General features: G+C 54.9%; 1 protein-coding gene across 1 annotated transcript in view; it reads left to right on the top strand.

Annotated features, from left to right (window-relative positions):
- The first annotated feature begins 265 nt into the window (after positions 1-265).
- Positions 266-15,614, top strand: part of CDH22 (cadherin 22, type 2) — a 70,938-nt gene continuing 55,589 nt past the window's right edge. The window contains exons 1-2 of the mRNA XM_012640449.1: positions 266-520; positions 9,981-10,275. Coding sequence (XP_012495903.1) covers positions 266-520; positions 9,981-10,275 — 550 coding nt within the window. The remainder of the gene's footprint in view (positions 521-9,980; positions 10,276-15,614) is intronic.

Raw genomic sequence — 15,614 nt, 5'->3', positions numbered from 1 at the left:
GAGCTGCGGGGACGCCGCCTGGTGATCTGCACGCGACGCGGCGAGGGGGGCGCGGGCGGGGACCCCGGGGGCTGTCCATGCCCCGGGTGCGGCCGCGCCCCCTCCCCCTCCAGCCGGCCTGTCCGGGTGCCCCGTTGGGGGCGGCGTCCCGGAGGCCGCGCTGAGGCCACCATGTGACACCGCGCCGCTTCGTTGTGCGACCGAGCGGCGGCGCCCTGGTGCCTCCCGTCCATGCTCCTGGGCCCCGGCCCCGCGCAGGCCAAGCATGAGGCCGCGGCCCGACGGTAGGGGGCTCCTAGCGGGAGCCGCGCTGTCGCCCGCGCTGCTCCTGCTGCTGCTGCTGCCGCCGTCGCCGCCGCTGCTGGGGCGCCTGTGGGCAGCGGGCACGCCCGCGCCGTCGGCGCCCGGGGCTCGGCAGGACGGCGCGCTCGGCGCGGGCCGCGTGAAGCGCGGCTGGGTGTGGAACCAGTTCTTCGTGGTGGAGGAGTACACGGGCACCGAGCCCCTGTACGTGGGCAAGGTAAAGTGGGGCCCCACGCCCGCTGCAGCCCCCGGGACCCCGGGGACGCCCACTGTTAGATGCAAGAGACCCTAGTTCCCCAGCCCTCTAAATCCCTGCTCCCTCTCCCCCGTGCCTCCCTCCAGCGCCTCCCTGGCCAGGGGCAGACACCTGCGCCCTGACCCCAGCCCCCTCCTCCACCCCACGCCCTTCTCCCGTCTCCCTCCCTTTTGCCTCTTGGAGAGGAGAGGCGAGTAGGCAAAGCCAGCCCCTCTTGTAGAGGGACGCACGTGGAATTTAGAACAAGTCTGCAAATCTGATCGTCTCCCACACATTCTCTGCTTAAAATTCTTCAATAGCTTCCCCTGCACGTGGGGTCCAGCCTGAATTCCATCCCATTGACTACAAAAGTCTGGCTCCTCCTCCAGCCCCTTCTCGTGCCCCTCTCCCTGAGTTCCAGCCACACCAGCCTTCTGAGGGTGGCCTTTCTGAGGTCCCTCCAATGCCCATGCAATCTGCTGCCACTGCCCCTTTGCCTAGGCTGTTTCCTCCCCCTGGACTGCTCTTTCCTGCCCCTCCGCACTGCAGGTCTCAGCCTAAATGCCACTTGCTTAGAGAAGCCCTTCCGGACCACACCAGGCCAGGACAGATCCCCCAGTTCCGTGCCCCCTGAGGCCCCGGCATCTGTCCTTCATAACACTTTAATTATGCATGTGTTTGTTTGATTATGTAATTAATATGTGTCTTTCCTATTAGACCGTGTTTGTTTTGCTCGCCATTAAATCCCCAGTGCCTAGCACAGACATTGCTCGCAAACTGCTCATTAAATGAATGAATGAGTGAAAGCTACTTTCTCAAACTCTCTGAGTAAATGCTGGTAAGTCTGGCTGAAGGTCTGTGCCCTAGGAGTGTAAGGAGCAGAGAAGGACTTTTATTCATCCATTCAGTCCCTGAGCCCTGTGGGGCCCAGGTGTGAGGCTGGGGAAACCAAGGCAAGATCCAGCCTCTGCCATCTGGGGCTCCCCAGATTGGCAGAGACACCCTGGTACATGAAAGGCTTCACAAATCATCACCTGGCACTGATCAAATGGGACCTATTGGCTGGCTTCATGGAAGAAAAAACATCTGGACTGGCCTTTGACATATGAGTAGGAGTTCATCAGGCACCTTCAGGTGCCTGGTTTATTCAGAGCCTCGTTGGCAGTTGAGGGGTTCAAGTAGAGGATGATCGTAGGGCATGAAAGTGGAGCGGTGCTCAGGGACGGTCCTCTGGCTTTTGTTAAGGCCAATCAACTTTCCAGGAAGTTTCGGTTGGCAGCGGGGGTAGGGGGAGACCCACTCGAGAGCTTCCTGTGTGCTTACACGAGTTAAGATTTGGGAGGCTGGCCGGGCGCGGTGGCTCACGCTTGTAATCCTAGCACTCTGGGAGGCCGAGGCGGGCGGATTGTTTGAGCTCAGGAGTTCGAGACCAGCCTGAGCAAGAGCGAGACCCCGTCTCTACTAAAAATAGAAAGAAATTAATCGGACTACTAAAAATATATACAAAAAATTTAGCCGGGCATGGTGGCGCATGCCTGTAATCCCAGCTACTCGGGAGGCTGAGGCAGGAGGATCACTTGAGCCCAGGAGTTTGAGGTTGCTGTGAGCTAGGCTGACGCCACGGCACTCTAGCCCGGGCAACACAGTGAGACTCTGTCTAAAAAAAAAAAAAAAAAAAAAGATTTGGGAGGCTGAGCAGTGCTGAGGCTCAGGGATCAGGATGCTCAACAGGGAAAGGAGGAAAGTCTAGATGCAAACCTCTGCGTTTACTTGCAGGAAACCCAGATTTTCTCTGGTCTAGACAGAGTAATCCCTAGTCCTTAGCTACTTTCCCCTCTGCACCTGTGGCTGAGCACAGCAGGGATTTGACAAGACAGAGCTCAGGTAGGTTCAGGGCCTCGGTCACAATAATTCAGGAACCCAGTGGCAGAGCCTAGGACGGCTGACTCCCAGCCGGGGCTATGAGATGGCCGGGCTGGGGACCAGGGCGAGGGTGGGGAAGGAGGGACTACGCCGGTTACGTGCCGGCTGTAGCTAATGGAGTAGACAAGAACGCAGCCTTTGGAGAAAGACACACCCAAGGTCTGTCCCCTCATTCACCACTTGACCTTGAACACGTCACTCCCCCTCCCCCAGACTCGGTCTCTTGATCTGTAAACACGGGGCTCCGAGCACCCACTTCCTAAGGTGGTTGAAGATTAAAGAAGGAACTGGGAACATAAAATATTCAGCTTGTGGCTTGTTCGTTTTATTGTTCCCACATAAAGTACTTAACCCTTAAGCTGCAAGGTAGAAATCATCGTTCCCTTTTGTAGGTGAGGAAACCGAAGCCAGAAGGGGCAAAGCTGGAGAGCGGGCAAGTGGCTTAGCCAGGATTTGAACCTGAGACCTGCAGGCCTGGGAAAAGGCCTTTGGTCCCGGAGAACCCTGGAGAGACAGGGAAGAACTGTGACACATCTGCCCAAATGTCAGATGAGATAGTTGTCTAAGGCCCCCTCGGCCCTGTCGTCCACCCGGCAGGGGGGGCTCTGCACAGGCCTCCCCACCCCCTACGTCCTGAAAAGATGAGCAGAGCCAACTGCTGCTTCACCGCTTCCAGCTGCATCCACCGAGCCTTTATCCTCCCAACAGCATGAGCCAAACCCCACCCCCATCTCCTTTATGATAAGAAGGGGAAACTGAGGCCCAGAGGCAGAGAAGATCATGCCAAGGCCACACAGCAACACAGTGACAGAACCAACCCACAAAACCAGGTCTCCTGACACCAGCTCCACGCTCACTTCCAGAGTCCTGTATGCAGTGGAGCCCAGCACTGTGCCGGGCCTGGGGACTTTCCCTCCCCTCGTAGCAACCTCTCAGCATTCCACTGCTGTCCTGACTTCCTGTATTCCTCCTCCATCACCTGCACCCAGACCTCCTACTCTCTTACTTTCAAGGCCACCTCCAGAAAAGCACGAGGAATAAGTATCCGCCTCTTTGCAAACGTTTGCCCAATGCTTACGTTCCTTTGAGAGGTGGTGGCGTGTGTGCTTACGGAGGTAACCGGAGCCGGACTGCCTGGGCCCCAGCCCCAGCCCCGCTGCTATGAGCTCTCTGACCTTGGCACATCACAGTCGTCCTTGGTGCCCCTCGGTGGGGGGTTGATTCCAGGACCTCCCCAGGATACCAAAATCCAAGGCTGCTGGCATCCCTGATATACAATGACATAGCGTTAGCATATAACCTACTCGCATCCCCCCGACTACTTTACATCATCTGTAGATGACCTATCCAACCTAATACAGTGTAAATGCTGTATAAATAGTTGTCATACTGTATTGTTTAGGGAATAGTGACAAGAAAAAAATCCGTACGTGTTCGGTACAGACACAGTTTTATTCAAATATTTTTAATCCTTGGTTGGTTGAATCCATGGAGACGGAACCTGTGGATATGGAAGGCTGATGGTATTTACCCTCTCTGTGCCTCAGTTTCCTTATCTGTTGAGTGAGGTTATTACCAGGACCTGACTCAAAGGGCTGTGGTGAGGATTCGAGGAGTTAGCATATGTCAAGCACCTAGAATAGCAGCCCACTCCCGGCATGTGCTTGGAAAGTATTAGCTTGTATTATTATAAGTCTCTCCTGGTAGTTCCACCACCTCGAGTATACCTTCTACACAGATACTACGAGCCCCTGCCCCAAATCCCAGAAGACTTCTCGGTAACCTGACATCCTAGTTTTTCACCCCGTAGTCGGGGGCAGGAGGGGTTGTCATTAGCCCACCCCCTACCCTAGGAAGATGAGCTTGGGCTTTTAAAAACCACCTGTCCCCTTTCCTGCCAAGTCCCGCCTAGGTACACGTGCTTGTGTGCGCGTGCATACACACACACTCCTACCACGCTCTCTCGCTCTTCCGGGAGAAAGGACTTCACCCTGGTTTCAGTTAATTCACTTCTTCCTGGTCCCACCCACCCCAGGGAGCCACTCGGAGCATCCGTCCTTGTCAAATTCCAAAGGTAGCCTAGCAACAGCATCATCCACAGAGTGAACCCCGGGCGCCCAACAGTGACCTCCTCCATCACTCCCCGCCAGGCTCCTGTCGGCACCCACAGGAACCACGGGGCCCTGAGGTTGTCCCCGAGACCCCAGACAAACAGCTCCCGCCTCAGTCCTGCCCCCATCAGTAGCCCCAGCCCACCTCTCCCCTGCACCTTCTCACAACACCCACCCTCAAAGCAACCTCCCAGCATTTCCATAAAATCTGGGTACTTTGACTAATCCCTTTTCCGAACTATAATTTCCCCCGAGGCTTCTGTCAGCTGGATGTGGATTTTGTAGGATTTTTAATTTTTTTTTTAAAAAAAAAGATAGAATTATGGGGTCAGCACTTCTGACCAACTCCTGTGGGCGGTGAGATCTATTTTAGATATACGGCAGGATTAAAGTGGGGAGGAGAGCACATTTAATTAAGTTGCTAATATTTAAAGAAAATTGATGAACTCCTGGTTTACGAGTAGCACAGGCGTGAACAGACCCCTCATTCCGGGGGAGGCTTTTTATTTGATTTGCTTTCCGTTTAAATCCTGGGCTCATTTTATTTGCGTAGCCGCACTGTCCGTTTAATTGTCTTTAATAAGGGAAACGTAACTCTGCTCGAATTTAATTTTGATTTAATTAGGAGGAAGTAATTAATGGCCTCGTAAATCCCATTTTTCAGCCCCCTGGGATGAGAAACCATCACTCTTGTGTTTTTCATGTTGTTTATGATCAAGGAATGGGGCTTGGGGGGAGCATTTCTCCTCCAGGGCCGGCCACACTTGATGTAGCGGCAAGAACCCCGGATGTTGTGTCAGACAGGCCTCGGGGCTGCCTCTTGTTAGCTGCGTGACTTTAGGTAGGGTTTGGGCCCTCTGCACCTGCAGTTCACCAGTCTGAATAATCTCTGATGCACGGGGTCATTGCGAGGCATGACTGAGCTGGCACTAAGGGGTCCGGAACTGTGCCTGGTGCGTTATAGGCTCCTGGTGACTGCCGTCCCCAGGATAGCTCACGTGTACCCGGGATTTATCGGAGTGGCTGGATCCTCCAGAATCCCAGAGGACAGTGGCAGATTCTAATGACAGTTGTATATTTCATTATCCATTTATTCAGGATGTTTGGTGCTGTGCCCTGTGCTGGGGGCTGGGGATATGGGAACAAACAGCCCGTGCTACACCCGCAGGGAGCTTGTGGTCTCACCCTCTCAAGTGCGTGCACGTGCGCGCACCCACCCACGTTCAACTCTCCCACCCCCTGTCTTTTCTCTGCAGGCGTTGCCAGGGTTCCAGGTGTGGGGACTTCAAACAGAGACAAATCAAATTTAGTCCACGCCCTGAGGCCCATGACAGCTGGGGACACATAGATGGGCAACACTAGGTGTTACAGGGGTGCGTGGAGTAGAGGGGCATGTGCAGGGGGCAGGGACAGAGAGGGATGAGGGCTCTTTGACCAAATGGGAGGGTATCTGAGAGTGCTGCCTGGAGGAGGAAACGAGATGAATCTAAGAGAACGAGAAGGTGTCGGATGATGGCCCTTGCGCCTCCAATGGGTCAGGATTAGAGTCTTTGGTTCTCATGTCAGAACGCGAGGGGGTGAACTAGGTGACCCCTTAACCCCTCCTGAGACCAGGGTAGGAAAAGGGGAGGAATCTACATTGAGCACCTACTATGTGATAGGAGCTTCCATATATTATCCATGAATCTTCAGAATCTATGGGAAAGCAGTCCCATTTACAGATGAGAAAACTGAGGCTCAGAGAAGGATAGCCATTTTCCCAGGGCCATGCAGAGGCGAAGCTGGCACCCAGCTGCTCCTGACCCCAAACCCATCATCTGTCCTGATTTGTGATTTGAGGTTCTTTTCCAAGTGATTGAAACGGAGGCTCAGAGAGGAGAGGCCTGCTGGGTGCAGGGTGAAGACTGGTGTCAAGGCTGCTCCCCGAGCAGTGCGACCCAGCGACGGCCCCGCACCCACCCAGTCCTTCTCCTTGTCTCCTCATTCTCTGCCAGAGCCATTGTAAGCAGACTAACCACATTTCCAGGGGCTGCAGGAGGACCAGCCTGCACTTTGGAGTCAAACAGACTTGGGCCTGTCTCAGTCTCTTTACCTAGAAAATGGGGAGACATCAACACACTCCACAAAGTCAAGTTAGATTTCAGCAGACAGCCTGCAACACGTGTCTGGCACGTAGTAGGTCTCAATAAGTGAGAGCATCATCCTCCAGCCTCCACTCACAGCTGAGCGCCTTGAGAAATCTCTTCCTAGGGCAGAGCCAGAGATGCTCCCTCTCCACTCCGGAGCCAGGACCCAGGCGGGCAGGGAAGGGCAGACAGCCCCAGCCCAGGAGCCGCATCTGTAGCTCCCAGATCTTCGCGCCTGCCCAGGCCAATTGGCCCTGTCTGACTCTGTAGTCCCCGGAGATCAGCCACCGGGCCCCAGCATGAGCTGTGTGTCATACTTCACAGAAGAACATCGATGACATCACCGCTGGGTTCCACGCTCTCCTCTCCACTCCCCACTCGTCAGTGATCCCTGTCTGGGGTCTGAATTAAAATGTCAAGGGCTGCAGGGACAGGATGAATACCCGGGAGACAGGGAAGGAAACAGCCATTTACAGAGTGTTCAGGTCATTACAAACATGCTCTCATTTAATCCTCACCACACCTGAGCCAGGCAAGGCTGGCTCTGATTTCTCAGGTGGGAAAACAAGTGCTCAGAGAGGTAAGATTAATAAGCCCGTGGTCACAACATTAGTGAGTGGTAAAGTCAGGAGCTTGGCTTCCCACACTTAGCTGAGTGACACAGCAAATGACTTCCCCGCTCCGTGCCTCAGTTTTCTCATCTGACAAATGGGAATAATAATGTTTCACAGGGCAACAACAAAGGCTAACAAGATTATAGCTGTGAAGCATCCCCCCCAAATAGTGACTATCCTGCCACACTGCTCAGAAATGTTTGCTCATTAAATAAGCAGACAACAGATCTGATTGGGAAGTGGGTAGAAACACCCAAGAGGGAACAAATTCACCCTCTCCCATCCCATCTCCCTTGATCAAAGGTGGAAGAAAAGCATAAACAGCAAACAGGAGAGACAGGTTTCCTCATCCCCAGCACTGCCAGTGATTCAGGGCTGACGTCCCGAGATAATTTTATTGGGGGCATTAAACTGAGTTATGAGGTTTTTACAATCCAGCCACTTATGAGAAATCTATTAACAGTAACTGGACAGGAAGAAGGCTTCTCAGTGGAGCCCAGGACGGGCATTAATTGGGGCAATCTATAACAGGACAGGGACCCAGAAAGGTTCCACCAGACGCCTCCATTTACTCCCCGCAATTTCTGCTGAGAATCAGCAGACTCGCCAAAAAGAGAGAGATGCCCATTAATCGGCTAATGAAATATGAAAATGTTTATGGGCCATTCAATCTTCCAAATGGCACTTCTATAATCCACCTTTCAGACACAAAGTTCCACCAGCAGAATTTATACCCAGGCTCCCCCTGCGTGGCAGGGGATGGGCTTTCATCCCCCTTCGTGACAACTTCATTGGCACCTGTTCTCCTGCTGGGGGGGCCGGGCCCACTGCGCCCCGCCCGGAAAGGAACTTCAGGGATTCTCTTGTTCACGTCCCGTCTCCACGGAAGCTTAGAGAGACACTCAGAGTCACTGGCTTCATCGGGAAGGATGTTTCTGTGCTCAGGGCTGCCTCGGAGATTTGGGCATCGAAGGATAAGGACTTAGGTGTTTCTGTTTGCAAGAAAACAGGCTTCTTGCTGCTTCTTCACCCAAGAGATCTCAGAGCAGTGAGAACAGCCTGGGATCCAGAGCCTAATGGTGCCTGAATTGAATCCCAGTTATATATAGGTAACATTTAGTAATAATATAATAATAACGATAGCTATCATTTATTGGACACTTATTATGTCTCAGGCAGGGCTGATTTTCAGCCAGTACAAATGGGTGTAGTTACACCGGTTGTTAAAATAGTAGAAAACCTCCATACCTACGGTAAATAGTCCCTCTCCCCCGCCCCAGCGCTCAGCCCCTTGAACTTCTCTATGATCTAGCACCTAGAGGATTCCTGCCGGGCCCGATGGGGCCCTGCTGGGCCACCATTCTGTGGGCAGTCCCCTCCACACTGGCTGGGAAATATAAATGTCACATGGTGCCTGGCAGCTGCTAAGGGCTTCATGCAGATTCTCTGTTCAGTAGCTCCAGGAGGGATGTGCTGTCCGGATTCCCATGTTACAGCTGAAGCAACCGAGGCCCAGAGAGGTGCAGTGCCTTGGGGAAGGACACACAGGGAGATGCTGCCAGAGCCAAGACCAGGCCAGGCTGCACTGCCTGTCCCTTCCCGTGGGCTCCTCTCCAGAGGGTTAGGACTGGGTGAGGCAGCCCGGGCTGTGGGCCAGGCCAGCTCCTCCAGCAGTCTGACCTTGAGGAAATCATCCCACTTCTCTGATCTCAGTAGGAAAATGAAGAAGAAAAAAAATCCTTAAAATGAGGATAGTAAAACCTACTCCAGTAGGTTTTTTAAAAGAGTCCTGAACTGGATACTTGTATAAATTGCTTAGCATGGCGCCCGGTGCATGTGGGTGCCCCTTCGGGCTGCGTCCCCTCTCCTCTCTCCCCTCCCTCACTCCCTGTCCTCGCCATGTGCCGCGTCTCGAGCCTGGCTCTCCATATGCCTAGATGTGTCAGAGCCACCCCTAACCTCCTGGGGCTCAGAGTCTAGGGAGAGGTGGACCTGGAAGTTTGTTAGAAATGCAGACTCTGAGGCCGCATCCCAGGAGTCAGAGTCTGTGCTTTGGCAAGTTCCCGGGTGATTTGCACACACGAGGCTGGAGAAGTGCTGGCTGCAGCCCTCCTGCAAGGCCGGAGGCTTGATCGTGGGGGCGTGAGGTACTGAGAGGTCTTGGAGGGGAATTGGGAGGTGGCAGTGGCGGGATCCAGAAAAGCTTTCCCGGCAAGGTGACATTGGAGCTGAGCCTTGCGGGACGAGTAGGCTTTCAGCAGGCAGAGAAGTGAGGCGAGCGGCTTAAACTAGGAGCCCGGGGCTCTGCGTGCTGAGGGCCAGAGAGGTGTGGAAGTGGCTCTGGACTTCTTACAAAGGCAATGGGAGCCCTGGAAGGGCTGCAAGCAGGAGAGGCCATGTTCAGATCTGCCTCTGAGGCCGGTCGCTCTGGGTGCAGAGGGGAAGGTAGGTTACAGGGATGGGGCTGGAGCAGGGATAGCCACGGAGGGCTGGGGAAACACTCCGGGCCAGAGACAGCGAGACCCGGACTGCAGTGAGCACGGCTGCCCTGGCCTCAGTGTGCTGGAGAAGAGATGTGCTCAGGGACAGACCCTCAGCGGGCTGCAGGGGGAAGGCGGGAAAGAGCTTCCTCCCCGGCCTCCCCCTGACCTCCTTCCTGCCTCCCCAGATCCACTCGGACTCAGACGAGGGTGACGGGGCCATCAAGTACACCATCTCAGGCGAGGGTGCGGGGACCATCTTCCTGATCGACGAGCTGACTGGTGACATCCATGCCATGGAGCGCCTGGACCGGGAACAGAAAACCTTCTACACGCTGCGGGCCCAGGCCCGGGATCGCGCCACCAACCGCCTGCTGGAGCCCGAGTCGGAGTTCATCATCAAGGTGCAGGACATCAATGACAGCGAGCCCCGCTTCCTGCACGGCCCCTACATCGGCAGCGTGGCCGAGCTCTCGCCCACAGGTGGGCTGCGGGCTCTGGGGGCGGGGCAGGGAGGCGTGCCCACGAGCGGAGGGGAGCTGCCAGGTCCCAAGCAGAGCCTGCGGGGGAGGGGAGTGACTGATCCTCTAGGGAGGGGCAGGGGAGACAGGTGCTGCCGGCCCGGGGCACAGGGTACAGACATGAGCCTAGGTGCCCCCTGGGGCCAGCTATCGTCCTGGACAAAGCCACACACGCGACCTCAGCCACAACCATGGACACAGTCCCCACATGGACATGGCCCTGCACATGGACACGGTGGTATATGTACTCGGACATGGTCATACGCCCACACACAGTCACACATGCAAACACCACACACCCAAGCTCACTTCTGCACCTGCAACCCCAACTCAGGCAACATCTGGACGCGGTCACACATACAGGCACAGCTGGACACCGTGACATAGCCCTTCGTGAAAGCCCAGCTACACACAGACACAACACAGCCCTTGGCTACAACCCCCACACAGACACGGTCCCATCTTCAGGCACAGCTACAACCAGGAACAACCATGCAGGGACACAGCTTAAACAAGGCCCAGCCACACATCCGGACATGACCTCACACCCTGACATAGCCACACACGACCCCTCACACAAAGAGTCTGCACAGACTTGGCCATGTGCAAAAGCCACCACCAGGCATTCCCATCGTGGGGCCCCGCCCACTAGAGAGCAACCGCAGACACGTGGCCACGGCCAGATGAACAACTTCCAGACAGCTTCATTCACTGCGTGCAAGGAAGCCGCAACTCACCAAGACCCAGCTCCCCCGGAACAGACTCGCACAGGGATGGCTGAGCCCCCAGACACAGATTCGGTTGCACGTACCCGAGTATGGCTGCACACACGCAGGAGGGCTGCGCACACACAGCTGTACGTGTGGAAAAGGAAGCACACACACCGAACGCACATCTGCATGAAGACGTCAGACACAGCCGTACTCAGAAACCCATTCACGCAGCAACGGGACACTGAGACTGAAGGGCGGGTGACTCTGCCTCCTCTCACTGTGGGACCCCCAGACAGTTCCCCGAATGTCAAAGCCCCACCTAGCCTGGGGCTCCTGACGCTCTGGTAGAAACTGGAGTCAGGGGGTGAGGGGCGCAAGCCAGTAGCTGCCGTCTCCTTCCCACTGTGGTACCCGAAGTCATCAGCAAGGCAGGCTACACGGGGAGCAGCCGCCCCAGGTCCCCGGCCACGCTCCATCACTGACTCGCTGTGGCCGAGGGTTCGGCGCTGCCTCTCCCTGGACCTCCCAGCTCTGTGGGAGGGAGGGGCACTTACTGGGCTCTCGGCGGAGGGTGCAGTCAGCCCCAGCTTCCCCAGGTTGGGCCAAATCTGGCAGACTGGCGGGTAATAAGCAGGCAGCCAACAGGGGAAGAGGGGGACATGGGCCATGGAGAAGGTGGGCACAAAGGGATGGTGGGAGAGTGGGGAACAGCGGGGTGTGAATATGGGCACAGGGGGGTATCCATGTGTGCCTGATGTACACGTGCATGCCACACATGTGCAGATGTGCACACACGGCTAGCCGAGGGGTACTTTAACACCTGTGCATGCATGTGATATGCTACCTGTGTATTTGAGTATATTCATTCATTCACTGAACAAATATTTTTTGAGTGCCTACAATGTGCGAGGCACTGGGGACACAGCAGTGAAAAGGTAGACAAGACTTCCTGCTCTCAGGGAGGGGGACATTTTGGCCATGGAAGATGGGCAGTAAGTAAGTAAACAAATAGATTATTGGCCCAGTAAGTCCTCTCTGAGGAGGCGACATTGAAGCAAAGACCTGAAGGAAGCAAAAGCATGGGCCCTGGGCAGAGGGAACAGCATGTGCAAAGGCCCTGGGGTTGAATTCCCCCAGGAGAAGAAGCGACCAGATCATGCAGACTCAAGGCTTTGCCTCTCATGCTGAGCAAGCTAAGTCAGGGGAGGGTTTTGTTCAGAAGAATGACATGATGTGACTTAGTTCGAACAGGACCCCTTGGCTGTGTCATGAAGAATAGTTGGGCGGGGAAAGGGCAAGGGCAGAAGCGGGGTGCCCCGGAGGAGGATATTGCAATTATCCAGGCAGGAAACGGTGGTGGCTTGGAACAAAGTGGTACTAGTGGAGGTGTTAAAAGAGGCCAACTTTTGGATCCATTGTGAAAGTGGAGCTGAAAACATTTGCTAATGGATCGGATGCGGGGTGTGGGGGGAAGAAAACTCAAGGAGGACTGTTAGGATTTTAAGCTGAGCAGTTGAATAGATGGAATTTCCGTTTACTGAGAGGGGAGGAGGGGGTCTGGGGGATGAAGGGAAATCAGGACGTTGGTTTCAGACACGCTAAGCTGGAAGTGCTTGCTAGGCAGCCCAGTGGAGATCACGAACAAGGCAGTTGAATACACAAGTTCAGTGGAGAGGTGTGGGCTGGAGAGGGACATTTGGAAGTCATCGATGGTGAAGACCCGTGGAATTTCAGAGCCAGCGAGAGCTTAGAAATTAATTTTGCAAATGGGGAAACTCGGGCTCAGAGAGACAGTGACATGTCCAAGGCTACGTGGCAAGCCACAGGCAGCGCAGGTCCCTGACCTCCCAGGTCCAGAACCTCCTACCCGGGCTTGAACTTAGCTCCCTGCTAAGCACCGGCCTAAGAAGACATGTCCCTCTCTCCCTCCATCCAAAACTGACCTGCACGTTTCTGCATGGAAAAGGCCCGAAAGGTGGTGTGAGCTGATGCTAGAGAAGGAAGCAAGAGCCTGGGAAGGGCAAGGAGGTGGCATGGGAAGGCTTGCCTTTTAGAAAGCTCCTTCTGATGCACTGGGGAGAATGGTGGGGGATGGGAGTGCCAAGGGAGGAGCAGCCCCGTGTCCACCGTGGTGGCTTCATCACCACTGCCCTCTCACTGCAACTTGAAAGGTGGCAGGACTGATGTTAGAATCCCCACTGAACAGATGGGAACGCTGAGGCTCAGGGAGAAGAGAAGATGCAGCTACAGTCACATAGCAAGTCAGTGATGGAGCAAGCTCCTGGGCTTGGCCCCCAGGCTGTTGGTGTGGAAAGGGTCCTTGTTTCACAGGTGGGGAAACTGAGCCCAAGAAAAGGGCAAGGACTCATCCAGGGTCACACAGAGAGTAGGAGGCAGAGCCAGCCCCCAGTCTGTGAGCGCCAGCCTAGTAGAGACGCAGCCCCGCCCCATCTCCCTCTCCCGGGCCGCTAACGCTCACATTCCACTCGGGAAGGAGTCGGGAGGCAGGGTGACTCCATTTGGAGAAGCTGGGGAACCCGAGGAGGGGGAGGGGAGAAGCGGAAATCAAATTAGTTTATTTCATTTGAGCAACTTTTTGAAGGAGAAGTAAATCTGACACCAGGGTGCTTGCGGAGATTCCAGGCGGCTTTGAAAATCAGTCACAATTACCGAGCCTCCTGATCTGGGCTGCGGAGGGCGGGGCGGACAAGCGGCACCGGGGTCCCAGCAGCTGCCGAGATCAGAGGGAGCAGGGACGCAGCTTAGGACATGAAAGGCAGCAGCGCTCGCAAATTAAACCACTCACAGCTTAAAAGGGAAGGGAAGTGTGCCGGGGGCCTCCGATGAGCCACGCGAGCCACGCTTCTGAGGGGGGCACGCCAGCCACACCGAGCCCAGTGCAGCGAAGCAGGCCTGCGCCGGCCAGCAGTCAGGAGGCCTGGCTCCTCCAGCCACCTTGGCAGGTTCCCACCCCCTTTGGACCCCAAGTTCCCTGCTAAGCCCTGAGGGGGTTCATTCAAGCGACAGATGTTTATTGAGAGCCTACCACGTGCCAGGCACTGTCCCAGGCACTGGGGATGCTTAGGAAGTCTGCATACTACAGCAGGGAGAGAGACAGGAAGGAAACAAACAAGCGAATGTGCAATTTGCCCCGAGGTGTGAAAGCTGCCCCGAATAAGGGAACTGGGAGTGATTTGAGGGGAGTGCTATTTTAGACAGAGGGGCCAGCGGAGGCCTCTCTTTCTATAAGAGGACGTTTGAACAAAGATCCGGAGGAAGGGAACCGAGGAGCTACGCGAAACGATGGCTTTCAAACTTTATTGTGCGCCCAAATTACCGGAATGCGCTGCCTCCCTCCCCCAAGGGTTTCTGGTTCAGCAGGTGTGGGCTGTTAGAAATGTTTGCATTTTAAACAAATTCCCAGGCGATGCTGATGCTGCCAGTCTGGGACCACACTTGGAGAACTATCAAGCTAGAGGAAGAATGTTCCAGGCAGGGGGAAGGGCAAGTGCAAAGGTCCTGGGGCACAGTGTGTCTGTCATGTTTGAGGAATAGCAGGAAGGTCAGTGTAGCTGAAGGGGGGGTGAGTGAGGGGGAGAGTGTCCAGGTACCTCAGAAGAGGCACCAGAAGCTGCATCATGGAGGGTTTGGTAGCCATTGAAAGGTTTTCGGTTGTACTCTGAGTGGTATAGGGAGCAAAGGAGTGACATGACCCAACTTGTATTTTAAAAGAATGACTTTTTGGCTGCCATGTTGAAAACAGACTCTAGGGGCGAGGTTGGAAGTAGGGAGATGAGCGAGGAGGTGACTGGACCAGTGCCGGTGGTGAGGAGACATGGGATTCCGGATGTACACTGAAGGCGGAGCCAGCGGGGTCTGTGGGGACTGATGTGGGAGTGAGGGACAGAGGAGACAGGGACGATGCTGAAGTTTTGGGCCTGAGCAACAGGATGGATGCAACTGCTGTGGCTGAGACGGGCACTGCTCTGGGAAGAGCGAGTTTGCAGAATAAGAACTCATCCTTGGGCATGTTAAGATCGAGACCTCTACTGGAAGCCCAAGTGGGGATGTCAAGGGGCCAGTTAGGCCTGTGAGCCTGGATGTCCGGAGAGGGACAGGGCTAGAGATACAACTTTGAAAGTCATCAGCAGAGAGAGGGAATTTGCAGTGTGAGGCCATATGAAATCAACAAGAGAGCGAGCATCGATGCAGAAGAGTTGGTCCAGATAATCTTTCAATGTAGGGGAGCCAGATCCCTTCCCTAGCGTGTTACCACCTAAGCAGTGGACAGCGAAAGGATTTCACGGGTCTCCCACACCCAGTTCCACTTGCCAGCTATGTGCGAGATGCTCTATGTGGCACTATTGAAGATACAGAAATGAGAAATTCAATACAATGCACATTTATTAACCACCACTTTATCCTGGGCACTGCAGGGGATGTGAAGCCAAGTAATTGAATGAAATCCACAAATGTTTATCTGCACCCATTATATCCAAGGCCTCTGATGTTCTTGGCTCTGCGGGGCTTGCAGAGATGAGTCACCCAGCTGAGCAAACATTTATTAGCACCTACTTTCTATATAGCC

This window comes from Propithecus coquereli, unplaced genomic scaffold (assembly GCF_000956105.1).
Source record: "Propithecus coquereli isolate 6110/MARCELLA unplaced genomic scaffold, Pcoq_1.0 Scaffold153, whole genome shotgun sequence".
Taxonomy (NCBI): Eukaryota; Metazoa; Chordata; class Mammalia; order Primates; family Indriidae; genus Propithecus; species Propithecus coquereli.
Note: the sequence above shows the minus strand (reverse complement) of the source record. Positions and strands in the feature narration are given on the sequence as shown.